The following is a 24,595-nucleotide window of genomic DNA, read 5'->3' as shown; positions in this document are numbered from 1 at the left end:
CGGCCCCCGCGCTTGATATGCAAAGAGGCCGCCAGTCCCCGGGGCACCCGGCGGAGAGACGGACAAGGCGCTTCGGCCATGCGCACAGGCCCAGCCTGACATCTAGTGGCACTGGACAAAATGGGGCTGGCAGCTGGACCGCTTGCACTGGTTGCCCCAGCCAGGCCTACGGGAGCCTGGGAATAAGGAGAGGCCCAAGGGAGCGATTCCATAGCTTTATTGAATGCCGGGTGGCCCCGGCCCTGCTCCCTCGGGCCTTCACTCGGCGATGTTGCGGAAGGACTGGACGGCGGCGGTGCCGGCGCCCCAGTCGACGGGCTTGCGGTACTCGCCCTTGGGCAGCAGGTACTGGCGGCCCCGATAGTTGGGGTGCTCATAGAAGACCCAGACGCCATCGAGCACCCTGCAGGCGTGGATCTCGCGCAGGTGCCACTCCTCCATGACCGAGGGGCAGTCCTCGGTGGCTTCGAACATCTGCCCGCCGAAGTCACCCTTCTCGAAGACCTGAATGTGGCCCCGGCCTCCGCCTGGCTGGAAACGGGGGAATAGAGTCGCAGACGCACCATGGGGGAGCAGCTGGGGTGACACTCGCCCACATGGCACTTCACCCACAAAGGGACGGTAAAAACACACCCTCATGGGGGCACCTGCCAACACCGGGATCCCCACACCAGTTGTTACCCCTCAGCAGCAGGAAGACAGAACAGACCCTCTGCGCTCCCAGTTCTGTCCCCAGTGTGGCCCAAGAAGGACCTCAACCCTAGTCGCTCCAGACCTGCTCTGGGAGCAGCTCCCCTCATGTTGATGTTACTTCTGCCAGAGCCAGAACAGAGCCATGACTTGCTAGAGGCACATGAAGTGCCCGTGTTTGCAGGGAATAAGACCTGGTCTTGACTAGGCCAAGTGACTCTGGTCCCACAAGGCACCACCCTTCCTTGAGGAAACTTGAACGGGAGAGGGTGACATTTGTTTCCCAGGGGAAAAGCAGCCCAAATGCTCTCTGCTGTAGCAGAAATCTCAGCAATGGAGATGGGGAGAGAGGGGAGAACTTCTCCTTGGGGACCTTTGCAGAGAGGGAGGAACCTGCCCCCTCTTTCTGCCAAGAGCAGTAGGGACCACAGAACAACCAGTGCCCTCAGTAATGCCAGAGGTCTATGGAGTCCCCTGCCTGGACAGTCAAGGTTCTGGGGAAACCTGGGGGTGAAACCACTCTGCTGGGAGCTGCTACTTCCCATGGCAATCTCAGCTTCCCCAGAGCAGAGCTCGCATCTCCGTAGGGCCTTCCAGGACCCCAGGAAGAAGGATGCCACTCGCAAGCGCACTGAATAGACATGAGGCACACACAAATTAAGCTCCCCCTTGAGAACCAGCCACACTTACTATCTGGATGGTTTTGCATGAGCCCAGACGGTCGTTAAGGCCCATCCAGTAGTGGTAGTCAGGATATTCCCCGTGGGTCAGAACGTACATGTTTCCAGCAAAGTTGGGCCTCTCGTAAGCTACCCAGGTGCCCCCTTCCACCCGGATGGAGTTGCAGCGGCTCAGGTAGGTGTGAAAATCAGGGCAGTCACTGTCACATTCATAATAACGGCCTAGGAAGTTCTTGTCTTCGTAGAAGGTGACCTGCAACACAAGCAGAAGAGGGAAAGCAGGGCAGCTTCTCGTCCTGCTGTACAGAGAAAGGAGAGGACACCACACAGAGAAGTACCTCTGCCCAAAGCACCAGGCTTCTTAGCTGATGTTTCCATTCCTCCCAGACTGCCCAGGAGACTACAGGACTAGTCCTTGCAGTGAGAACAGCTGCGTAGACACGAAATACTTGAAAACAGAGCTCTCAGAAGACATAAGCAAGTCCTGAAGCACCACAGTGGAACAGGTCCAGCTGCATCCAAACTAACCCAGGCTGCAGATCTATCAGTCAGGCTCCTACACTCCACACTGCCACCAATTTCTTGCCATTCCCACTTGCTGTCCCAACCCAAAACTCCCTTGGTGAAGTCCCTATATGTGCTTGCTGCAAAGAAAGTCTACTTTATGTCCTTTCTACACTCTCCAGATCAATAGCTACTGAAGCAGAGCTAAGGGAACCATAAACGGTTAACACAAATGGTTAACAGTTGGTATAACTGTTCCATTTCCACAGATCAACTGTTTGCAGATAGGCTTTGACTGATAAGGGGTGGTGAGATCTCTCCGTTCACAGGACATGCTTTCTAGCCCTGCAATTGCTCTCCTTGTCCACCACTTTATCAGCCCATAGCTTTGCTTTCTATAAAGGCCATGCCAAAAACCAAACAACACGCTCCACCAAAGCCTTTAAAAGGCCACGAAAAGCAAAAAGAGCATTACGCTCTTACGGATGGCACAGCTCTTTGTACATCCAAGGATGACATCTGCAATTGGCTTGTTGTGTTCCAGCACTTTGCTGTTGTTGTTGCTGCAAGTTTGGGATACAGCTGACCAATTGCTAATCCGTCACCATGCTTCTTCCTAAAGAGGTGCCAACAACCAGGCAGCTGATTAAAAAGTGCTTCATTTAAGGCCTTTTTTTTTTTCTTGCCTGTTTCAAAGGGATCTTGAGAGCTGGTGAGTAAATACATTCCCGTTGCCTGAAGTCTCAACAACCCAGCCAGGCTTGGCAAGATGATGTTCACGTTCTTCATGCCATCCTTGGAGATCCTTCACCGAGGTACTGCCAGGTCCCATACCCAGGCCAGTTGCTTGTACAACCCCATTTCTAGACCCTGCCATGCATTAATTACCCATCGAGAGCTGTTCTTTGGAATAAGGATATCCAACTACATCTCTCACTTGTCTGTCATACTGCGAAGTCGGGCAATGGCAAAAGCATTACCAACATGTAGGACAACCTGCTCACTACTTTTCCATCCATATAGCTTTACCAGCTGGGCACTAAGCACCCACCACCCTGAGCAGACATCTGGGAAGCTGGACTAACCATGCCAGAGGATTTATGTCCTTGGTTTTGTGTTCCTTACTTTCCAGAGACTGATCTCTCATTATGAAGGAACGTGCACATACAAAGCAACTCGTCCTCATGCCTCTCCCTCCTGAGCAAGCTATGCCCATGTTCAGTGCAGTGGAGGCTGGGTAGATCATTACCATCTTTCCTGCAAGTAAATAAAGGTGGTAAAAGGCCAAGGAAATCACAGCAAGCGAGTAACATCCTCTGCGGAGCTGTATGCAAGGATGCCCCTCTTCACAGCTGTCATCCTCCACAGATGCATCACCAACTACGCTTCATTGCTGAAAAGTTGACTTTTTAGTCAACTGAAAGGAAGATTCCTTTGATGCACGTCCCCACACTGGCTAACGCAACTGAACTCAAGTTTGGCAAAGCCATCTGTTTCCTGGAGGATACTTTCCCTAAAAGGATGCACAAAGAAATCTGAGAACACACTAAAGGTCTGGCCCAAGAAAGTGAACAACTAAAAATCACAGTTCTTTGTCTTACTCTTCGAGCATTTAGCAGACAGCTTAAGGAGAAGGCTCCTGCCCATCTATTCTCCATCACAGGTTGTTGCACACCCCTTCCTTCAGTCCGTGTCAGGTAGCAGAGCTGTTCAGACCCAGCGCTCCTCAGCTTTCCTCCAATGGTTCAGGAGCAAGCACAGCAGATGGATGTTTTTCACCCACAGGATGATGACAGGTGAATCACAGATTTCAATTCCAGATTCGTCGGTTCCTTTCAGCCAAATCTTGCTCAGACACAAATCTCTTTCCTTCAGCAAAGCCATCAAGCTGCTCCATTTACGGCATCATCCTGTTAACCGCTCACTGCCCAAACTCTGCTTGGGAGCTTACCTGCTAGGGAACAGATCTTCCTAGCACAACCAAAATATTCCCACTACCTTGGCCGCCTTGTAACAGTCATCATCTTTCTTCCCAACATCACTCCTGTTACACAGGAACTTGTAAGTGGGAACAGCACAGTGTGGTAGTGCCCTCTGCTTACTAAGGAAACGGCACGGGTGGACAGCAACCCCTTTTTAAGGTGCATCACATGCTTAGGTAGCAAGAAATACTATGTTTAGTTCTTTGTCCCTTTGTTTCCCCCTTGAAATCTGTCAAGCAAGAGCATGGCACAGGGGACCGATGAGATTTGCATTCTCATTGACCTAAGGCATCTTGAATATTTTGCTGGTTGTAGGCTGCTCAGATAGCAGATACGATTTTCAGCAGGAAAGAGAAGCAATAGGTGACGTGTCTTCCAGCAGCAGGAGAACTGAGCATGGACTGGCTACATTCCCAGCCCCTTCCTTAATGCAATGTATGGCTCTCCCCGCTTACAGTTTAACAGCTACTGGACTGGAAGTCACACACCGCACTGGGTTTCTAAAAACCTCTCCAAAAAAAGAGGTCAATCTGAGCCAAGGTCCCAGGCGAAATGTGGAATAAAGCAGAGACTGAACCCACATCTTGCATAGCCCATGCCTACAAAGCTGCTCTACCTCTGAGCTTTCTGCCCCTTCGGCTCTGCTTCTCCACAGGTTAAAGGAAATGTAGGGAAACTAATGCAATGGAAAACCATACACTTCTCCCCACCATCTGCCTGTCACAGAAGGCACAGCGCAGCCTTCGCTCCACAACAGGTTGGTGGCAGCTGCTGCTGTTGTTGGGACTCCGCTGCTCCCAGGAGAGCCTGCCACAAGATTGCTTCCTGCAACTGCTGCTCGTCACGCTCACTGCTGAAAAATAATCCATATTCCTAACTCCTCCTCCATCCTGCGTGGGCAAACAGGAGCTGTGCCCCTTCGTGGAAAGGCTATCCTTCACAGACTGCAAATAAACTTACCTTGGGTCCAGCTCTGGACATTTTCTGTTCAAGCCCAACTCCCCACTGCTGGAGGAATGTCAGAAGCTGTTACAACCAGCCAGGAAGCGCGGCACCCTTTTTATAACGGGCTCATTTTAAACCAGACAGCCGCTTTGTCATGAGAATAGGATCCAAAAATTGAGTCAGTGATTCTGAGGCTATAGCCGGTTTCTAGAAAAGCAAACAGGATTATGGAATAAAGGAAGGCTCTGCCGTCCTCTCTTTGTTACCCTTTGCTGAGTCAGGGCACCAAAACTCTGCCAAACGCACTCAAAACCCCCAGCCCCCTGCCAAGTCCTGGGGGATGGAGGGTGGCATTTTGGCTGCTTTCTTCCTTGTAAGCACAATAAACAAGAAGGCACCATAGTCAGCTCTAAAAAGGGCCGTCCCTGTTTGTTTTAGGGCTCAGTATTGAGAGCGTTCCCACGCAACGAAGGATGCAGCTAGGAAACAGGGAATACACTTTGCAAAGCACAACCTCTGCTCCGAGAGCTCACAAAAACAGCTGTGCAGCAATCAGGCTGTATATTTTCACAGCACATCCTCAGCTGAGCAATATTGCTCCTAGCAGTGGCTGGCATAGAGGGGAAAAAAGCATTTCTGGCTCACAAGGGGATGATTTCAGGCCTGAAATCATAAAGAACATGCCCAAACTTTTGGCAAAATTAACCAATATCACGGATGTAACTCAGAACTCTTGCACCACTGCCTGCTGGTTAAGAGGGATCCTTCCCCAAGCCACCCTGCGGCCCACTGGGCAAGGAGGGGCAGGAATTCTGCTTTTTGTATGCCCGTGCCCCCCCAGGGCCAGCACGTCAGGGAAAAAACCCTATTGACAGCGCCAACCCAAAGGCTTAGGGAAACAAAGGCAAGCGAATCTGGCGCAGCGGCCAGATTTAAATCTGTCAGAACAGGCAATCTCAACAACAACTCTACGTACACGCCGCAACGCTCGAAAGGCATCTCATTTCCTTCCACTTCCAGGTGTTTTGAACATCTGGCGCTGTTGCTCAGAGCTCTTACTCTTTAGAGTAAGTTCAGTAGGACATTTGCAAGCTCTGATGTGGTCACTTTGCACGTCACTCCTTTAAAAGCTCGTTAAACACATCACGGTCAGGCTCTTGATTCCTAAACTGCCACTGCAGCAGTGGGTCAGCCCAGGAAAATTGCCCATCTCCTCTGAATATTTGAGACGGTTTCCAAGGCCAAAGGATGAACTTAGCATAATTGTTCTGTTTGCATATAGTGATAAAACAGAAAGCTCTGCATTTCATTAATGAAAACTAGGTGGTCTGGAGAGCACTATCAGCTACAAGTGAAAGTCCACATCTATGGGAGAAAAAAAAAAGAGTAGCATCATCACAAAAAGCAAGCAAACATCATCGAGCAGCATCTGCAGCTAGAGCTGGGCAGCTACTGCACCATGTCCTACACAAACACCAATGCCAGCATAGGGATAAACTGTAAATACTTCAATATAAAATTTGTCCAGTCTGGCCTAATGCTTTAGGATTAGGTCACACAGGTATATTTAGGATTAAGTCACACAGTTGCATACAGGTATAAAAACCCAGGTGGAATTACAACTAAAATAGCAGTCCTGGAGAATGAAGCAAACAATCGAATGGAGAATATGATTTTATATATACATACACACACACACACACACTAAAAATACAAATATAGGTATTATTCATGTGTATATATACACTTATGATGTATATAATTTTATACAATTCATATGCCCAAGTGCTGAATCCCACTATTTTCTTCAATTGGGATATCTCTTCACAAGTCACATGCTGCTGCTGTGCTCGGTTATCCATATGGTGCCACTGCTCTTTTGGCCTTCTTAATTTAGGTACTCAGCAATGACCATGTCTCTCCAAGACAGGGGCTAGCAGCACAAAATGAGAACGGGATTCCCAGTCTTTACAAGGAATTTTTTTTTTTAAGAGATAGAAAGCAGTGTTTATGTCAAAGCGCTGTGTTGGGGCACCCTTCAAAACCCTCAGCTCCACGGCTCTTAAGGCTTTAGCACTCTTCTCAGCTCACAGGTTCCTGTTTTATTAAAGCAATAAAGATGTTGGGACTCGTTACCAAGTTGAGGTAAAAGCTTTTCCCTAGAACATATGCCAGACTTATGTAAGAATTCTGTTTTATTGACATTTGTCAAAACAAAGCAAACTTTATAAGAAAGGCAATGCCACAAAAATCTAAGTGCCATCTTCATATTTTAAAAAAATCTATTGAATTTCATTCATAAAAAATAAAATCAAACATCTGTTTTTCACATTTATAAAAACAAGGCAACTGTCTTGTACCAGAGAGCTGCAGGTGACAGCCAGGAGCTTATACCCAGCCCCACACCAGGCTGAGCTCCTCTGCCAGGTGTGTGCACACCAAGGACACGGGCCACAACTGCCTCCCAACTGCAGCATCTGCAGCAAGGGGCAGGCAGGCTTGTTCAGCACCCTCTGGTAACATGCACTTCCCTGCTTATTAACAGCACAGCTATAGCACGTTCCTGAGAAAGCCAAAGGGATTAAAAATCCTAAACCAGCCAAAGAGTCCAATCCATGCTGAGGCTGGGCATCACATCCACATCAAGGATATTGAGCGAAGGTGGCTGCGAAGCGTTAATGAGAACTGTTTTCAGGACATCTCCATCTGTTCCCAGAACTCTGTAACAAAGCAGAGCAAGTTTTATTGGCACCGACAAAGCCATTAAATAGCTAAGACTATAATAATAATAAATAATAATAAAACTGCAATTCTAAGACTACAGAAAAACAAGCTTTGTAATAGCTTGAAACATGCGACAGAACAGTATAATAAGGACCTAGCCCTGGTTCCTAAACTATTTCCTCTTGGGAAGGCAGAGAAAGGCTACATATTAAGAATTATGTGAAGCCTCCTTTAATTCTCTTCTCGAGCAGACGCAGGTAAGTACGGACATTAATAAGCAGCTTCTTCAAAAGCACAGCTGATCAAATAAGATTTGACATCAGACTGTACACAATATGCCTGCAGTCACATACATACGTCCCCAAGAAATCAAACTGCACGTATACAGAGACAGAAGCTGGAGCACACAGAGAACAGATTTTGAAGAGAAGGTTTTGACTCCAGTTTTGGACTAACACCAAAAGCAAGGCTCTTGGGAAGCCAAACATTGAATGGCTTCAGACTTGGATAGACTGGACACACAAACATGGGACCATTTTAGATACAAAACAGGAGAAAGAGGCCCCGTACTCACCCTTCCCTTCCTTTTGCAGTCCAGCAGCACAACGCTATCCTGCCACCTGCTTGGAGCCTATTGCAGGGGGGACGAGGCTATCCAGCTGCTGACGATTCCCTGTTTGCACCAGCCATTCGTAGAATTTGTTTTCCACCAGCACTTGGAACTTCTTCCTCTGCTGCCTGAAACCCAGAAGAGTATCAGGAGGGCAGCATGCAAAGGTGACATGTATCCGAAGACTGTTATGTTTCTAAATCTCTTTCTTAGGTCACAAGACGTATATATCGGCTAAAGAGTCAGGCTCCTCAAATAGAATCTCATTATTGATAATTAATACTTCCTTTGTAAGGCTTCTAAAAGATCCCTTCTGTGATGGAAGGGGAGAAGGGAAGAGCCACTCCATATTTATCTGTTGATTGCAGTGAGGCCTGACCTCCTTTCACAAAAGCTACATTGATTTCTCCATAGTCTATCACGCATCCATGTGACCAGTGATTATAGTTTGACTGTCCTTTGCCCATTAGCACAGCACAGGCAGCAGTTTTGCAAGTCTCTATCCACTCAGATACCCCCTGGTTTCCTCCACAAAAAGAATCTTTCCTCTGGGAAGGAAGAAAAGCAGTGCTAGCCCTCAAGCACCAATGCAGTTTAAGGAAGAGATTACAAACTACAGTTAAATGGTTATTTTCCTCTCAAGTTCTTCTGAACTGTTTTGGTAAAGAACATTTGCTCTGGTTTATCATGACGATTTGCTCTCATACTATCAGTTCCCATTGAGACACTCCCTGACACATCCCCAGAAAGAAGAGTTCTAGGATAGGAACTACCCTAAATTCCTCCCCAGTGAATGCGAACACAAAGACAGCCACTTGTTTCTTCTCCTTTAGTTTTATCTTTTCCAAGGGCTTATTATATGCTTTGATCTTCCACTGACCCTGAAAGACTTTGTCTGATAGGTTTGGAAAAGAATAAACAGGATTTTATGCTTTTGTAAGTTGCTCCTCAAGCTCTCTTACTGGTCCTGCCTTACAGTACATTTTACACTTAGCCTGGCAGGGTTTACATTATTCCCCCCTCGCTTTCCCCACTACAGATAACTTCAACTTTTTGAAGGATGTCTTCTTATTTCTAAGTCTCTTTCAACCTCACTAGTCAAGCATGGCATTTTTTTTCTTTCTATGAGTCTTCCCAAAGCACTTGTTCTCTTTAAACAGATGGTATTGTGTCTGCTCTTCTCTTCCTTACAGGGGAAGCTAAAATATTTTTATTTCACCGCCTGTTGGCCAATTTCTTTTCAAGAAAGCTTCTAGAATTTATGTAGTTTTCCCTCTTCTATGAAATAAGTCACTGCAGCATTGAGCTCTTGGCTCCTGTGATTGCAAAAGGGATGTTAAATCTAAGCACATCATCTCATTACCAAACATTAAGTTTTTGACAGGAGAAAAACCTTTGCAAAACTCTGAGGTGAGAAGCAATAGCCCTGGCATGAAGGAAAACAGCTGGAGGAGCAAGAAGCACCTTAAATGAGGATGATGAACAAGCAGATGATTTGAGCATAAGGGCTAAATTTGCAGCTTTCCTCTCTGCACCCTCAGAGACTGGAAGGTTGGAAGGTTTTTACACCTTGATCACCACTGCTGGATCCCTATGCTCAGCCACCCTCCACCCCGACGGAAATCCTGCCCCAAAACTTCTCCTTCCTCATGGATTTCATGAGGTAAGTCACATGCTCTCACTACCAGAAGGGCTCCCTCACCTCAGGGGCCAGCAGTACCTGCACTTGCTTTTCCTTGTCTTTTGCAATTCGGAAATCACATTCCTGACAAAGCCCTTTCTCCAAGGTAACAGCTCTGAACATTACTTCTCTCACTATTGTAACACCAAAGATCAGGATATCAGGATAACTAATCCCCGGTATGCTAGGAATGGCCTGCAAGATGCAGCTCTCAGACAAGCCCGTTTCTAAAATGTTTTTGTGCAACCACGTCAGGAAAGCTTCTGCTTGCAGGGCTGAGCTTCAACACAACTCCCACATGGAACTCCTGCCAGGACGCCACACTCACTTGGTCAGGCCTGCCTCCTTGACAGTTTTCTGCCAGTTCTGTACCTTCTGCTCCCGCTGACTCAGGGCCTTCTGGTAGGCGTGGGGCAGCCCCCCCGGCGTTTCCGTTGTGTCTCCTTCCATCTCAAAGGGGATCACAAAGGTGTAAAACTCCGAGGGCGGCAGGAGGCGGAAGGCGCTCGTGTCACTGCTCTCTTTGCACACCAGCATGGGGCTGTCCCAGTAGTTGGGCACAGTGGCCAGACCCACCTGAGCCATGTGGTCTTCCAGCATGGGGTAATGGGTGTGGAAAGGAGCCAAGCTGACTGCTTGGTTCCCCGAGAGGATGAGAGGCTGCGTAGGTGTGAGAATGTAGAAAGTGCAGCCCGTGGTGGAAGAGAGAGACAAACGATGGCAAACAGCAATGACCTTGACATTGTCACAGCTGTGGATGTGAACTGAGGTCTGCACAGGGCCGAGGACGAACGTGCTATTCCGGCACTTCTCAATGGTCACAGATCTGGCAAAGAGCAAGGGAAGACACCATAAGCCAAAAAGAAAAAAAATTCAGACCCTTCCGGCTGGTTGGCACATCCCACTACAACGCAGCACTTAAACAGACCCGTTAATTGACATTTGGCTGTGGCACAAAAGAACAAAAACTCACCGCAGCGGCGACAGGAGGTAAATGAAGGACTCGTTGCAGCGATGAATTCTTACGTGAGCCCCCACCAAGGTGTCAGAGCTCTTGGCCAGTGTCTGTTTGTACACCTGGCTCATGATCACCATGGGGAACACCTCCGGGACGCCGCGGGCATTACAGGCGATCTTGGCTCTTCTGGTCGTGCCCTCAACTGCAAAACAAGTTACACAAGATACATAAGATGAATAGAACGGTTCACTAGCCACACAAGAAAAGCATCAGCCCAAGGCTCCAGGGACAGAACTGTGCAACTGTGCCACCTCATAGACCAGCCATACCACCACCAACAGCAACTTTGCTGTCCCATCTAACACACTGCCACTCTGGCTAGCGTACAGTCAGGGTGAACAGAATATTAACCGTATTATTTTCCTCTAAGCTTAGAGGTTCCTGGCTCCACTGCCATGTCTTTCAACGGACTCACAGTCCTGTGTCCGCAGAGAGACCCAGATCACTCATAAGCTTTGCCACCAACACCCAAGCATCCAGAGACAGATCCCTACTCATACGGAACCCCACCTAGGCAAGGAGCTGAGGCCGAGAAGCCCCTTGTGGAAGGGGAGGCAGGTACCTTGCTGCGCCCAGGCAAGCTTCCTCCCAGACCTGAGGCACGCAGTCATCCCAAAGGGGCTTGTCGTGAGGCAAGAGCGTATCCAGCTCTCCAGCTTGGTGAAGGAGAAGCCTTTGGAGATCTTCGAGTAGCCGTTTTCCCCATGAAAGGGCTGCCAGAGGGCAAGCTCATGCAGAGGATGGACAGTCCCCGACCTGTTCACAGTGCCTTCAATAAGGAAGCTGAGGGCATGGACAGCTTCGCAGGAGACCAGAGGCCCTTGTGCGGAGTGGAAGGAGGCAGCGAGCTGCTCCGGCTCCAGCAGCAGCTCCAGCATATCCGAGAGGTGGCTCTGCACGAACGCTTGGTGGTCCTGATCGTTCCAGTTCTTAGCGGGCAGAAAAACAAACAAGAACAAGCTGAGTTCTCCCAAACCTTGATGAGTTTCATCAATATTACACAAGACCTTGCTTGCACTAGAATCACGGTGGCTCTGAAAAGAAAGCAAGTGAAACGTGCTATTCTCTCCTCCTGCTCACCACTACGGCCGGTCTGCACTTCCAAAACAAACCAGGGAACATTATTAACTCTTTTACTTTAAAATTACCAAATCCTCCTTCACTTTGTCCCAAACTCCAGGTCACTGTGCCACGTGGCTCTTAATGTCACAGACAGAACAAAAATGTGCTGAGGCTTCCAGCTGGCCTTTCTAATGCTGCTGACAGCTCGCAATTAGCTCTCACGTCCAGAGCAGACCACGAGCTGGGGCTGATAAATCCAGCCTATTTATTCAGAAACACTTGATGCAGGATGTTATCATGTTCACACGACTTACCTGCAGCTGAGCAGCTAGGTCACCTCTGTGAGGCACAGCAAAGTTCACCTAAAATCTAAAATCATCTAAAATCTTAATATTTCAACACAACTTAGAGAAACGACTCAAACTGAATGCTGACTTTGCAGGCACGCACCAGGCACGGCCGTGCGCCCCCCAGATGCCCTTGGAGCCACTTAAATACCTTGTTTTGGCTGTGGGGTTTGCCAGCCAGGCTGGGAGCCTTGGTCCTGGGGCTGGGCCACTCATCTCCAATGAGCGAGGTGCGCAGGGACACCTTGTTGAGCTGTTGGATGTAGAGGAAGAGCAGGAACTGCAGCGTGTCCACCGAGAGCTGGGCGAGAAACAGCAAGTTAGAGGGGAATAAACGGGAAGCAAAATGAGGGGAATCTCCTTCGGGGAAGGGGAGGGGGCCCTGCCTGACTGCGCTGCCGCTCGAGCTCCTCGGCGCCGCCGCAGGCCGCCGCCTCGGCCTCGTCCCAGCGGGGCCGGGGGCGCAGGCTGAGGAAGAGCTCGAAGTAGAGCCAGGCGAGGCCCGCGCGGAGCTGCAGCTTCCCGCACGCGATGTGGCGCCAGCGCGGCCAGCTCAGGCGCGGGAAGCAGCCGCGCCGCGCCCGCGCGTACGCCGCCATCTTGCGCAGGTAGTGGCGGCCCAGCCTGGCGGGCGGCGGCGCCTGCAGGGCCCCCAGCAGGAACGGCTCCGTCTTCACCCACAGCCGCGCCGGGCCCGCCGCGGCCTCCGCCATGGCGCGGGGCGACGCGGGCCGCTCCGCGCCGCCCGCTCGATGGCCCCGGAGCCGCTCGCGATTGGCGGCCGGAAGCGCCGCGCCTCCTGATTGGCCCCTCGCCCGTCGCCGGCGCCGCCCTCGGGCTCGGCGGTTTCCGCCGCGCCGCCGCTCTGCCGTGCGCGGGCGGCCGTAGCAGGGAGCTGACGTCGCGGCCCTCCATTGGGCGGCGGCGCCGAGGCGGCGGTGAAGTGTGCGCGCGCCATTGGCTGGCTGCGCGCGAGGGCGGGGCGCCGCGCCGCCGCACCGCGCTCCCATTGGGCGGCGGCCTCCGCTCCGTCTCGATGGTGAGCGGCGCGGGCGGCTCCGGCGCTGCGGGCCCCGGCCGGAGAGCGCCGCCATGTCCCCCGCCTCGCTGGGCCGCCTCTGCCTCCTGCTGCTCTGCGTGAGCGGCCAGGCCGCCGCCGGGTGAGTCCCGGGGTACCGCGTTACCCCCGCGCCGCCTCAGCGCGGCCCCCCTCCGCGCGCGCTGCTCCCGCCGCACGCATGCGCGTGGCCCCCATCCCCGCGGTGCGGCCGCGGTGCCAACGGTCCCCGTGTCCCCCGTGTCGCAGGAGGGACTTCTACAAGATCCTGGGGGTGTCGCGCGGCGCCTCCGTGAAGGACATCAAGAAGGCGTACCGCAAACTGGCGCTGCAGCTGCACCCCGACCGCAACCCCGACGACCCCCGCGCGCAGGAGAAGTTCCAGGACCTGGGAGCGGCCTACGAGGTGAGGCGGCCCCCGCAGGGCCGTGTCTCCAGCCCGCGCAAAATCAAGGTCCCTGTGCGACTAGGGAGCTCGTTTTGCTGGAGGAAAGTCTAAGTGTCCCCCCTCAGCATCTAAACATCCCCCCGAGCATCCAGACATCACCCTGGGGGAAAGTAAAGGCAGCAAGTTCAAGCTTTTTTCTTATTTGTTAATAGTTTGGTGTGTGGAGAAGGCAGAGGAAGAAACAGAGCTGCAGGAGGAACCATCACTGTACGTTTAGATGGGCTGTGAGCGTACATATAGACGGACCATGGGTAGTTCTGGCTCACATTAAAGGTTTTCAGCTTCCTCTTACTGATTTTACCTAGCTTCTGGGGAGAAATGTTGTAGTAGTGAACCATACATGCATTAGGGATCTTGGTTTTTTGCCACTGTACAAATAATGTGTTAGTAGTTAGCATTAATAGCAGATAATACATTAAGTGAAGCATCACCCTTCAGCCAGCAGAGCTGCTTCCTCACGTGTTTCTGCACCTCTCGAGCCTTCTGGGAGCTGGCCTGGTGATTCTAGTCTCCCAAAACATAATTGGTAGGTCAGGTTGGGGAAAAAACAGAACTGAATCTGATCCTGAAACCTCACGATCTCAGGGACAGAGCAAAGACCTACACTGAGAAATGACACATGTGTTAGGGTACTTAATTTGGCTGTAATGCTGCAGTCATTTCTTGTTGCCCTTCAGGAATGAGCCCCCGTTCCTGCTATCACAAAGTTACTGTCTTTGTCAGGAACCTGCCTGAGCCGTAGCTGAATTCCTTGTCCCTTTGCCTTCCCTGTGCCCAGGTGCTGTCGGACGAGGAGAAGAGGAAGCAGTACGATGCGTACGGAGAAGAGGGGCTGAAGGACGGGCACCAGAGCTCCCATGGAGACATCTTCTCGCAGTAAGGAGGCCTTGTCCCTGTCGGGTGTTCTGTGCTCCGAGCTCTGGCTGGATCTTCTGGCCTCTGGTCCTCTTTTACCTGTTGGGTTTCCATGTGTGATTGATGTTTAATCCATCGTCACGGCTCATGAGTGACTTTGGGGGTCCTTTTTCTCTTACAAGCCCACACTGCACTGACCTATACAACAGAGCAGCTGTGGAGCTTGTGTCGCTGGAACCAGAAAGTGCTCACATGTTGCTCAGTTTAAGATCCACTGATTTCTGCAGGGAATAAATTTCCTAATACCACTTATTAAGGTGCTCTGATCCTTCTGGGTAAGAGCCACTGCTGTCTGCAGGGGCAGTTTTGAGCAAGATTATTGAGGTTTACTGCAGATTTTTTTTCTCATCACTCTTGTCCCCCATCTCCTGCCCGTTGCTCTGTTCAGCAAAGCTTTATCTGGTGAGAATTTCTTTCTGGACTAATGGATGTGTTTTACTCTGTAGCTTTTTTGGGGACTTTGGATTCATGTTTGGAGGGAATCCTCGCCAGCAGGACAGGAACATTCCCCGAGGAAGCGACATCATTGTGGATCTGGAAGTTACATTGGAGGAGGTTTATTCAGGAAACTTTGTGGAAGTAAGTTTACTTTCCTGTGTGTGAGTCTCCTCAATGTGCTCTTAATTTTGAGAACTGCTGGTCTGGCTGCTGATGGGAATGATGTTTTCTGAAAAAAAAGTGGCACTAAAATAGACAGTTGTTTTCTGAGAAGAAAACAGAATCTGAGAAGATTCTGTGAGAATCTTCTGTTAACTGAAGAAACAAAATATTCATCTTTTAATCTATTAAACTTGCCTATGAAGAGATGTTTCTCGTGATAATAGTTTTGATTTAATAGTTGCCAGTTCTTAGATGCTCCCTCCTTGTAGTGCCTGCTTTAAAAAAACATTACTGGTCTCCCTGCAAACACACGGCTTAATTCTTGTGTTTTCAGCCTTTCTTGTAAAACTGTGTTGTGTATTATTAATGCCCTCTCTCTATGGCTGAATATTTAAAAGGAACTTTCTGGGTTATGCACCTAGCAAACAGGTAGTGCTTTTTGGTTTTGGAAGCTGTATTTATCAGCTATCAAACACTGTCGTATCGTATTTACAGTGGGATAAATCCAACCGGTCTTTCTGCCACGCAGGTTGTTCGAAACAAGCCCGTGGCCAGACAGGCACCGGGCAAGCGGAAATGCAACTGCCGGCAGGAGATGAGAACCACCCAGCTGGGCCCCGGCCGGTTCCAGATGACACAAGAAGTTGTTTGTGATGAATGTCCCAACGTCAAGTGAGTTTTCACTCCAGTGTGTTTAACCAAAGCCTGCCACTAGGTGGGGGAAAGTGTCTGCACTACAAGTAAGTTTGGAGAAACTTAGCATTTCCAAGCAGCCGATTTTTACTCTTATAGCTCTTTATTACTTGAACAAGATAATCTTGGCCTAAATTCCACAACAAAATCTGCATAAACAGAAGCAAATGCTGGACAAGCCCACAGTTTGCAAATGTGAACATCTGGCCCGGGAATACTCCATTGTGGTCATGTATAATATAAAATAAGTAGGTGCTACCACCTGCTGCTGTTGACACAGCACAACCCTTTACCTGCTCTTGTCCTTTACAGGCTTGTGAACGAAGAGCGGACGCTAGAAGTGGAGATAGAGCCGGGTGTGAGGGACGGAATGGAGTATCCCTTCATCGGGGAAGGTATGGATGGGGCACTGCCACATTGCTGAGCTTTACTTGCTCCTTCTGCCATACGAGGCTGGTCTTCCTGCCAGTGTCCTGTAACACGCAGGCAGGTCTTTTCAGAAGAGCAGAGAGTACAAAATCACTGAGGCAATATGAAAATCTTAAGTTCTTTATAAGGAAACAGATGTTAGTAAGGTTTTAGCTATGACCTTGATTTTTCTTTTTGTAGCTCATGTGAAGAACAGACTTGTCTAGTCTTTAACAAGCTATTGCCAAAGCTAAAGAAGCTAGCTGCTTCTTTAGCAGAGCTTTTCTTATTTCACAGGTGAACCTCATGTGGATGGAGAGCCAGGCGATCTGCGCTTCCGAATAAAAGTTCTTAAGTAAGTCACCTGCACACTTAGACCCCTTTGGTTGTTATAAATGAAGCTCACAAGCAATTTTCTGGCTGGTGTTGCCTGCTTTGCTGGAATGTAACCTACCCCTCAGTGGTGCTCAGAGCTGTGCAGAATGTTTTACCCCAAGTGTGCTGGAGTAGCTGGACTCACCACTGTTAAAATTCCTTGAAGTTATTTAATTTTTTTCTTCGGCTTGAATTCAGCAGTAAGTTTTAGCTCCTGCATGCGTCAGAAAATATGTTGTTTTTTTTCCCATAAACTTACTATCTCTCTCGCTGTTGTGTGACTCACAACTTTCTTAGTATTATGTTTCCTTACAACCTCTTGACAATGCCTTACCACCCATTACACTAAAATAGAAAGGTTATTAGTAGCACATATTTTAATCAGGAAACAATGCTGGATTTCATTCATTCCTCACTTCCTTTCTCTGAAGTGTGCAAGTTCTCTGAACTCCTTCCCAAATAGTGACCTGTTTCTCCTCAGGGGAAAAAGAAGCTCCAATTTCTCTCTCTCTCTCTTTTCCACAGGCATCCAGTCTTTGAAAGAAGAGGGGATGACCTGTATACAAACGTGACAGTCTCGCTGGTCGAGGCACTTACGGGCTTCGAAATGGATATTGCCCACTTGGATGGGCACAAGGTCAGGCAGCCGTTTGCTTTTCTGCTCTGGGCAAACAAATCTTAGCTGCAGGTTTCTTACAGCCTGGGCTGCCTTGTGCAGGGCTGTCCGTAGCTGGGGGTTATGTTCAGTATCACCCACTGCTACGGACTTTGAACTGCCAAAGTGATTCTTAGAGAGACAAAATGTGCCCTTTGCTAAGGATGACACAGTGCAGGTCCTGGCTTCCAAAGCAGCTACGTGTTTTGTCTTGGGTGTTGTGAGTACTGTGAATATTGATGACTTTTGCCAGAAATCAGGATCAATTGTAGCTTTTTAGTGGGTTGGAAAGGGCATCTTGGGGTGTTGGGGTACAGGCACAGAACACTAATAATGTTTTGAAATTCTTTTTGTCTCTAGGTTCACGTTGCTCGGGACAAAATTACGAAACCTGGGGCCAAGGTGTGGAAGAAAGGAGAGGGCCTTCCAAATTTTGATAACAATAATATCAAAGGCTCGCTAATAATAACGTTTGACGTGGAGTTTCCCAAAGAGCAGCTGACGAACGAGCAGCGGGAAGGTGTGTGCTTTAAAACTCCCTCGTGGCAGCGGGTTGTGCCCATCTCTCCCCAGAGCTGATGAGTGGGTACAACCGAACCAGTGGCCTGTAGTGGCCAACAAGGGTTCTCCTGTCCGTGTACCCGTTGCACAACATAACGCAACTGGCCCAAAGCCCTGGGAGCAACTTTCACTTGTTATTTTTTGAAGCGAGCAGTCTTGGCTGCCATAGCTAGAGGGAACCAGATAAGGTTGGATGTAGTTTTTGGCAAGCCTGCAGACCTTTGTAGCTGACCATCTGTCTGAAGGGAAGGACTCAGTGGGACTAGTCCCCACTTGCCTCACATTTGCTAGAATGGGATCCTTTTCCAGCCCAAGCTCCCACTTTTTTGGAGAAAAGATTTGTGGAAAACCATCTTACTGTTATGGGCAAACAGAGCCATGCAGCATTAGAAGAAGTATTGTTCCTCCCTACATCTCCCTTCGTTATTAGCACTTCCCAACGAGGAGGAAGAAGGCAATGCAAATGCATAGACCTGCTTGGCAGGCAACATCTGCTGCCCAGCTGTGGCACTCTGGTGGAAGATTATGGATGAGCCTTGTAAACATCCTGGAATTGGTAGGAGAGCAAATCCTCCAGCTTGGAGTCATGGCAAGAAATTCTCCCCCACTTCAGGAGGTTCTGCCGAGGTACTCGGGGTGGCAGAGTAGGCATCAAGGGATGCTACGGGAGTTCCTGACATGTTCTGTGTCCGGGACTTCTTCCCGCTGCCCCAAGGCATCGTGCATTCTTGTTGAGAAGGTGCCATTTGCTGGATTTTGACAGCTGTCTTGGTGGAAGGGGGCAAACATGCAGCTCCTCTGGACTCCAGAAGTGTGTAGGGGGAATTCAGACCCCAAGTGCAGATGTCTCAGTCCCACAGTTTGTTACTGCTACCTTGGCAGGTCCCTCTGGTGCTTGGTGAAATCTGCAGTGACCACAGTCAGCGTGATGTCCCCTGCCACCAGGCTCTGCTGCTGTTCTCTGAACTTTTAAGACAGCTCCTCTCATTACAAATGACATTTATTCCTCTGTTGCTCTTGGCAGTTTGCAAAAAGGCTGTGGGCAAAAAGCAGTGACGGAAACCTGCATCTTTCTGCTAAAACTGCCAGCGTGCCTGTACAAATACCCTGTGAACAGGAGATGATAGTACTGGCATGAGCCTGTTTTAAGAGGGTATGAAACATCTGAATCCTGAAGTGATTCCACCCATCTTAGGGCAGGGGTGACTGGGTAAGCGGTCAGATTTGTTTGTGTGTGCTAGAATATTCCCAAACATCCAGGGACTTAAAGCATTTAAGTGAATAGCTCTAGGCGTGTTGTATGGCAGCAGCTCAGCATACGCATCCAAGACTAGGCCTCAGAGTTCAAAACATCTTTCTTATTCTTGGCACGGGGCCCAAGTTCTTATCACCCTATTTATGGCTTCTGGGGTAGGCAGGAGATGCTGGTGCTCAGAGAGCAGCCCTTCGGTCCTCCCGCTGCCCCGGCGTTGGGGGAACAATGTGCTCTCCTTCCTGCCGCTGTGACATCGGGAACTTGTTGCCTGCTGGTCGGAGGTGACTTTCTTTTAGACTTGGCTAGTTCTTCTCCAGCGGTGTTTGTTTATTGTCCTTTTTGGGGGGTTGAATCCCGTGCGTTAACTCCAGAGTGTTCAGAGAGTAGCAGCAGGCAGTGAAGGGCACGAGTTGTTCTGTAACCTGTTAACAGCAGGAAAAGGAACCTCCAGGTTGGCTCCGGTCAGTGCGTTGGGTTTGGCAACACCAAACCACAGGATTCCTGGCAAAAGCAAATCCAGAGAATTGGGGTTGGAGTGCCAGGAATGCGTCAAAATATCCTGTGCGCTGCTGACTGTCCTTCAGGCCAGTGTGCAGTTACCTGGAAGGAGCTCGTCAGAAACGCGAGGAATCATGGAATGCTTAGGGTTGGAAGGGACCTCTAGAGGTCATCCAGTCCAGATTGGGAACGTTGCCAATCCCATTTTATGCAGGGCTGCTGGAGGACACCTTGCTGCAGCTATGCCCTTCCTTTCCAAGAGCTCCGTAGCCCCGGGACACGACATCCTCTTACACATGAGCCAGGAAGCGGCTTTGAGTCTCTCCTGGCTGCGGAGGGAAGCGAACTTACCTTCCCCTGCCTGGAATGTGACCTCTGCTTGGAGCTTAGCACCCTTTTCTATAGGGGGCTGCACTTTACCCTCCTCTGGAGGGTGGCTGAGGAAGCAGGGAAGAATTTGGGATTTTCTGGGCAGGAGCAAAGCAAGAGGGACATGGATAGTTCAGTAGCCCCCGACATCTCTGGCAGAGAGCAGTCTCTGTTCCAGGCCTTGCTTCCAGCCTGGTTTTTATTTTTAACAGGGTTGCCATGGCCTTAACATACCGAAACAATCATGTTAAAGGACAGTAGTGTCAGAATGGGCTGAGTGTAGAGAAGCAGGACAAGGTTTGGAGGGATATTATCATTTAATTTGGTCTCCTGAAGAAGGACTCGTATGTGCAAGTGAAGCAGCCAGAAATGACCAGTGCAAAATAAGGTTTGTTTTTCAGGTATGTAGCTTCCTCAAGCAGTTCCTGCTATGGTTGCACAGGGAGAAGGACAGGAGCTATAGCCTGGACTGCGATGGTCAGGAGATAACATGCTGGAAAATAGGCATATTCGTCCCCTCAGTCAGGCTGAGGTGCAAGCCAGCTCTCACAAGGTTGATGCTGGGGCATTTCCAAAAGCAGTTTTATAGCAACTTGGCTTAATTTTATGGCTTTTAAATCCCCTGTGTGCAGGCTGATGTGGAAGAGGGAGTCCCCTTGAGTTATCTCTGGAAACGTGGAGTGAGCCGAGTCCTTGCCAGCCTCCTCCCTTGGCCCGCGTTGTGCAGCCTCAACCCTGAAGCAGCAGCAAGTGCAGATCTGTCTCCCTGCTGACCTCAGTATTGGGCTGTTGCAGCTTCAGGGCTGAGTCACTCCTCTCTTATATTATCATGCCCTGATAAGAAGCTGATGCTGACAGGACATGAGCACAATCTGTCCTTTGAAGTGTTTTATGACCAGGTTTTCCCTGTTTCGGGGGTGTTTTTTTGTAAAGGCAGGACCCAGGCCGGCAATGTGATCTGCTGGACTCCTCTGTAAAGCAGTGGCTCTAGAGCTGCAGCCTCCTGTAGTGCACTGAAGCCCTCTGATAACAAGTTTGCTTCCCTCGCTTGCCTCCGGGTCTGCCTATGCAGGACAAGAGCAGCTACAGCCATCACGTGGAAAGCTCTGCTCTGAAATCGCTCGCATTGATTCCTCCTGAATTTGCACGCTGTAAAAACCCAGTGTAGCCCTCCAAATTCTCACTAGCTGCTTTCTCCCTGGCTGCAGTGGGAGCGTTGGGAGACAAGCTCTGCAAGGCCAGGAATAACCTTAGGAAATAACCAAAGAACTATTTCTCCTTAGGTTTACTTAGAGGGACAAAATTGCTCTTGGCTTCAGTAGGGAAGTGCCTCTGGGGGTCACTTCTATGTCTCACCCATCTGTGAAGATCTTGAGGTGGAGCACTGAGTTTTGAGCTTGCAACAAAACGTTTTTCTGCCTGGATCCCTTGGTGCTGTGTGGCCTCGAGCGCGTAGGAAAACACAGATACATCGTTATTAGCCTTGGTCCTATTTATCCTTTCAGAAATAATGAAGAAGCAGCAGTAAAGGCGTTGCCCCTTGTTTTTATTTTTCTAACAAAGCTCTTGGTGTCAGAGCTTTAGCCCTGTTCAGCTGTGGTGGGCTGGACCTTGGAAGGCCAGTGAGACCGTGCCTGCAAATCGGATGCAAAGTGTAACGGGAATGGGGAAGGCAGAGTCCTGCTGGTGCTGTGCTATAACTCCTTCTCTTCTCTTCTTTTGCAGGTCTCAAACAGCTATTGAAGCAAGGATCAGCGCAGAAGGTGTACAATGGATTGCAGGGATATTAGTTTGAAGAAAAAAAAAGGACTTAATTGTGAAATGAAAAGTCAGATTTGTCAGAAGTCTATTCTGCCCGTTGTAGAGTGAAAAAGAGGGAGGGGGGAGCAATTGTTGAGGTATATATATAAATTCCCTTTTTTTTTTTTTTTGTAAATGGTGAAAGTGCTCAGACGAGTTGGGGAAAACTCTACCCTTTTCAGGGCATAACTGGTGCTGCCTATAATGTTCAATGTCCTGGAACAATGAAAAGACTTCTTGTGGAGAAAGGAGTTTTAAATTCCATGCAGGTTGGAGTTTCTGGTTTTTAAATATATTTTGATGTGACTTTTCTTGGCCATCTCAACATATTTTCATAGTTTCTCCTGCTTTTTTGTCCTTTGTGTCAATCTCTTCTAAGTTTCTCTTTTGTATTGAAGCCCTGTCTTCCTTTCCCCTCCAAGTCCAGAGTGTGATCCTGTTGCAGAGTGCATTTCTGGGGCCAGAGTACAGGTGCTGTTGAGAGTGGACTGCAGGAAGGGCTCTATGTGCTGTGGTAGGGCTCCACACGTGATTGAGAAAACAGAGGAGAGAAAACAGGTAAAAAGCCTTCTTTGGACTCTCTTATCTGCCAAGAAGTCCTCTCGTCCTCAAAGTTAACGGCTGGTCTCGGTTTTTGAAGTCACAGCTACTTTCTGGCTTAGCAAAGACACCTCAGACCTTCTTTGTACCGTGGGATTTTGGAAGAAGTAACGGAAAAGACTCCTTGTGGTCTTGGTTCTTCCTACCCAACTGTAACTGACAGCGTGGCTGGAAAAGTTCACTTGCGTCCTGCACTCTGTCCTCTATGAGGACAGGTGAAGCTAACAGCACATAAATAAAGATACTTGAGTTGGAACAGCAAGCTCCCTGGTTATGTATTTAAGCAGAACTGATGCTGCTGTAGCTGCGAGTTACTGGACTGATGCAGGAAGGCTCTGGCTGCGAGATAGAGCAGCTGGATGCTCTAAGTGGTGAAACTACAGCTGCAAGAGCTAATGCTCTGTAGCTGCTTTATTTGAACTGAGGGCTGCTGTGGTGTGCGTCATGGAGACATCCCAGAATGGTTAAGGTTGGAAGGGACCTCTAGCAATCATCTAGTCCAACGCCCCTGCTCCAGCAGGGATGCCTAGAGCTCCCTGTTAGAGGTGTTTGCCTCTGCGTGTCCTTTGGAGCTTTGGGAGCAGTAACTTAAAAAAAAAAAAAAAACAGGTGCCTATGTAAGGTTTTCTTGTGGTGTTTCTTGTAACTTGCACAAAATGCTTCTGAACGTGGGGAGGCGAAGAGCCCTGGAGCCCCCGTGTCCAGTGAAGCCTCCGCTTCTCACCGAGCAGCAGGAGCTGACGCATCGGAAACGCGCTGCAGGGAAGGCTTCCTGTTGGATCCCTTGCACGTTTGCCTTGGCAGAGCGAGGTGAGGGCTCCGGGAATGGCCGAGAAACGCAGGCCAGGCAAACCCTGGCTCCCAGGCGCTTGGTTTTGCTGCTAGCTCTTCCCCAAAGCCCTCCGCTGGCCGAGCTGGCCGCCTCGAGTGCCAGCCCTCTTGGTGACCGGCTTCTCCCAGGCCTGCAGCCAGCTGCCTCCTCTCATGGCTCTGGGAGTTCAGAGGCACCTCGTGTCCTTGCGCACGGGGCTGCTTCCAGTTACGCCGGCCCAGGGAGCGTCCACCTCCTGCAGGCTCCTCTCAGCCCAGCGGCCTTGCCCGTCTTCCTTTTCTATCAGCGTAAGCCCGTGCTGCCAAAATTGCATCCGAATTCCCTCCGAAGCAGCCTGGATTTGGCAGAAACTGGTAGGAATCGTGTGCCTGATGCTGCGAGACTCTTGCTTTTGCCTGGGCTCTGCTCCCCCTGTTCCTGTGTAGCTCACCGAGCGCTCCGTCTCAGTGCTCTTTGGTGGTCACCTTCGGTTGGGTAGGGACACAGATGTGACAGCTGGGTGCATCCTGCCCTGGGACCGAGGGCCTTGGGGGCTTCCTGACCCATCCGCTCCACAGAGCCTGTGGGAGCAGCGTGGCCCCATCAGCATCAACAGGAACTGCAGGAACCGGAGCCACCGGAGTCGGAGAGCTGCGTTTCCCATTCAGCGCCTGTTGCTTTGAACAGCCCACCCTGACCCGAGAGGCTGTGCCTGCAGTTGGGCTCTGCAGAGAAGAGGGAGCAAAAACCCGTTTCCCTTTTGGCGCTCCTAAAGGCAGGGCTGGCCAAACCGACGCACATTTCTCGGAGACGAAGAGGGGCTTTCGCTCGCCCGTGTCACTGCACAGCCTGTTGTGACCAAGCCAAAGAGCCTGGAACGTGCCCCGAGATGCAGACCCTGTGCACGAGGGATTGGCGCAGCCCTTCCTCTCCCCACCCCAGCAGCCCCCAGCACCTTCTTTCAGAGTCAAGTGCCTGTTCCTGCCGCCGCTTTCCCTTTCCCTGCTAATTCTTTTTCTTCCTGTGAGTGTTTTCTTAAGCCATGTGGGTTTAGGCTGCTTTGGGAAGCCCATCGAGCAGCAACAATAGTGGCCGCAGAAACAGCAGGTTTTGCCAGGGTGAGACCCAGAGGCAGCTCAGGCTCATTCCCATGCTTGTGCTGCAAGGAATTCAAAGAAACATGAGCCAGGAAGAAAGGCAGGAAGGGGAGAAGTGCAACCCCCCTAATCCTGCTTCTGGTTCCTTTCCTGCGCTGCACTGCGCCTGCACAGCTGCAGTTCTCCCTTCTTCCTACCTTCCAGGGTGTC

General features: G+C 50.0%; 3 protein-coding genes across 3 annotated transcripts; 1 reads left to right on the top strand and 2 right to left on the bottom strand.

Annotated features, from left to right (window-relative positions):
- Positions 1 to 258: 258 nt before the first annotated feature.
- On the bottom strand, positions 259 to 5,043 carry CRYGS (crystallin gamma S). Its single transcript, XM_010212492.2, has 3 exons — positions 4,817 to 5,043; positions 1,381 to 1,623; positions 259 to 531 (listed from the first exon to the last, which is right to left on the bottom strand). The coding sequence occupies exons 1-3, from the start codon at positions 4,835 to 4,837 to the stop codon at positions 259 to 261; spliced, it is 537 nt and encodes a 178-aa protein (XP_010210794.1). The 5' UTR covers positions 4,838 to 5,043.
- Positions 5,044 to 8,101: 3,058 nt separating this feature from the next.
- Positions 8,102 to 12,999, bottom strand: TBCCD1 (TBCC domain containing 1). The gene is made up of 6 exons (XM_088530259.1): positions 12,630 to 12,999; positions 12,395 to 12,544; positions 11,397 to 11,763; positions 10,790 to 10,976; positions 10,145 to 10,642; positions 8,102 to 8,263 (listed from the first exon to the last, which is right to left on the bottom strand). Exons 1-6 carry the CDS (start codon positions 12,954 to 12,956, stop codon positions 8,134 to 8,136), a joined length of 1,659 nt encoding a protein of 552 aa, XP_088386385.1. The 5' UTR covers positions 12,957 to 12,999; the 3' UTR covers positions 8,102 to 8,133.
- Positions 13,000 to 13,267: 268 nt separating this feature from the next.
- Positions 13,268 to 22,188, top strand: DNAJB11 (DnaJ heat shock protein family (Hsp40) member B11). Its single transcript, XM_088530258.1, has 10 exons — positions 13,268 to 13,403; positions 13,550 to 13,706; positions 14,527 to 14,624; positions 15,110 to 15,242; positions 15,793 to 15,935; positions 16,269 to 16,351; positions 16,662 to 16,719; positions 17,265 to 17,376; positions 17,755 to 17,914; positions 21,803 to 22,188. The coding sequence occupies exons 1-10, from the start codon at positions 13,336 to 13,338 to the stop codon at positions 21,865 to 21,867; spliced, it is 1,077 nt and encodes a 358-aa protein (XP_088386384.1). The 5' UTR covers positions 13,268 to 13,335; the 3' UTR covers positions 21,868 to 22,188.
- Positions 22,189 to 24,595: the final 2,407 nt, after the last annotated feature.

Source organism: Tinamus guttatus, unplaced genomic scaffold (assembly GCF_059628265.1).
Source record: "Tinamus guttatus ecotype Peru unplaced genomic scaffold, ASM5962826v1 Tinamus_guttatus_pri_ptg000364l, whole genome shotgun sequence".
NCBI lineage: Eukaryota > Metazoa > Chordata > Aves > Tinamiformes > Tinamidae > Tinamus > Tinamus guttatus.
The sequence above is the reverse complement of the archived record's forward strand: the minus strand, read 5'-3'. Positions and strand labels throughout refer to the sequence as shown.

What these genes read in the sequence shown, in the direction of transcription:
- DNAJB11 (XM_088530258.1), top strand. Translation starts at nt 13,336, where the DNA reads ATGTCCCCCGCCTCGCTGGGCCGCCTCTGCCTCCTGCTGCTCTGCGTG. An exon ending in ACCTGGGAGCGGCCTACGAG is followed by an intron (nt 13,707 to 14,526) that starts GTGAGGCGGCCC and finishes CCCTGTGCCCAG; the next exon opens with GTGCTGTCGGACGAGGAGAA. An exon ending in ATTCAGGAAACTTTGTGGAA is followed by an intron (nt 15,243 to 15,792) that starts GTAAGTTTACTT and finishes TCTGCCACGCAG; the next exon opens with GTTGTTCGAAACAAGCCCGT.
- CRYGS (XM_010212492.2), bottom strand. Translation starts at nt 4,837, where the DNA reads ATGTCCAGAGCTGGACCCAAG. An exon ending in TGTCCAGAGCTGGACCCAAG is followed by an intron (nt 1,624 to 4,816) that starts GTAAGTTTATTT and finishes CTTGTGTTGCAG; the next exon opens with GTCACCTTCTACGAAGACAA. An exon ending in CATGCAAAACCATCCAGATA is followed by an intron (nt 532 to 1,380) that starts GTAAGTGTGGCT and finishes CCCCGTTTCCAG; the next exon opens with CCAGGCGGAGGCCGGGGCCA.
- TBCCD1 (XM_088530259.1), bottom strand. Translation starts at nt 12,956, where the DNA reads ATGGCGGAGGCCGCGGCGGGCCCGGCGCGGCTGTGGGTGAAGACGGAG. An exon ending in TCGAGCGGCAGCGCAGTCAG is followed by an intron (nt 12,545 to 12,629) that starts GCAGGGCCCCCT and finishes TTTCTCGCCCAG; the next exon opens with CTCTCGGTGGACACGCTGCA. An exon ending in GCTTGCCTGGGCGCAGCAAG is followed by an intron (nt 10,977 to 11,396) that starts GTACCTGCCTCC and finishes CTTGTTTTGCAG; the next exon opens with TTGAGGGCACGACCAGAAGA.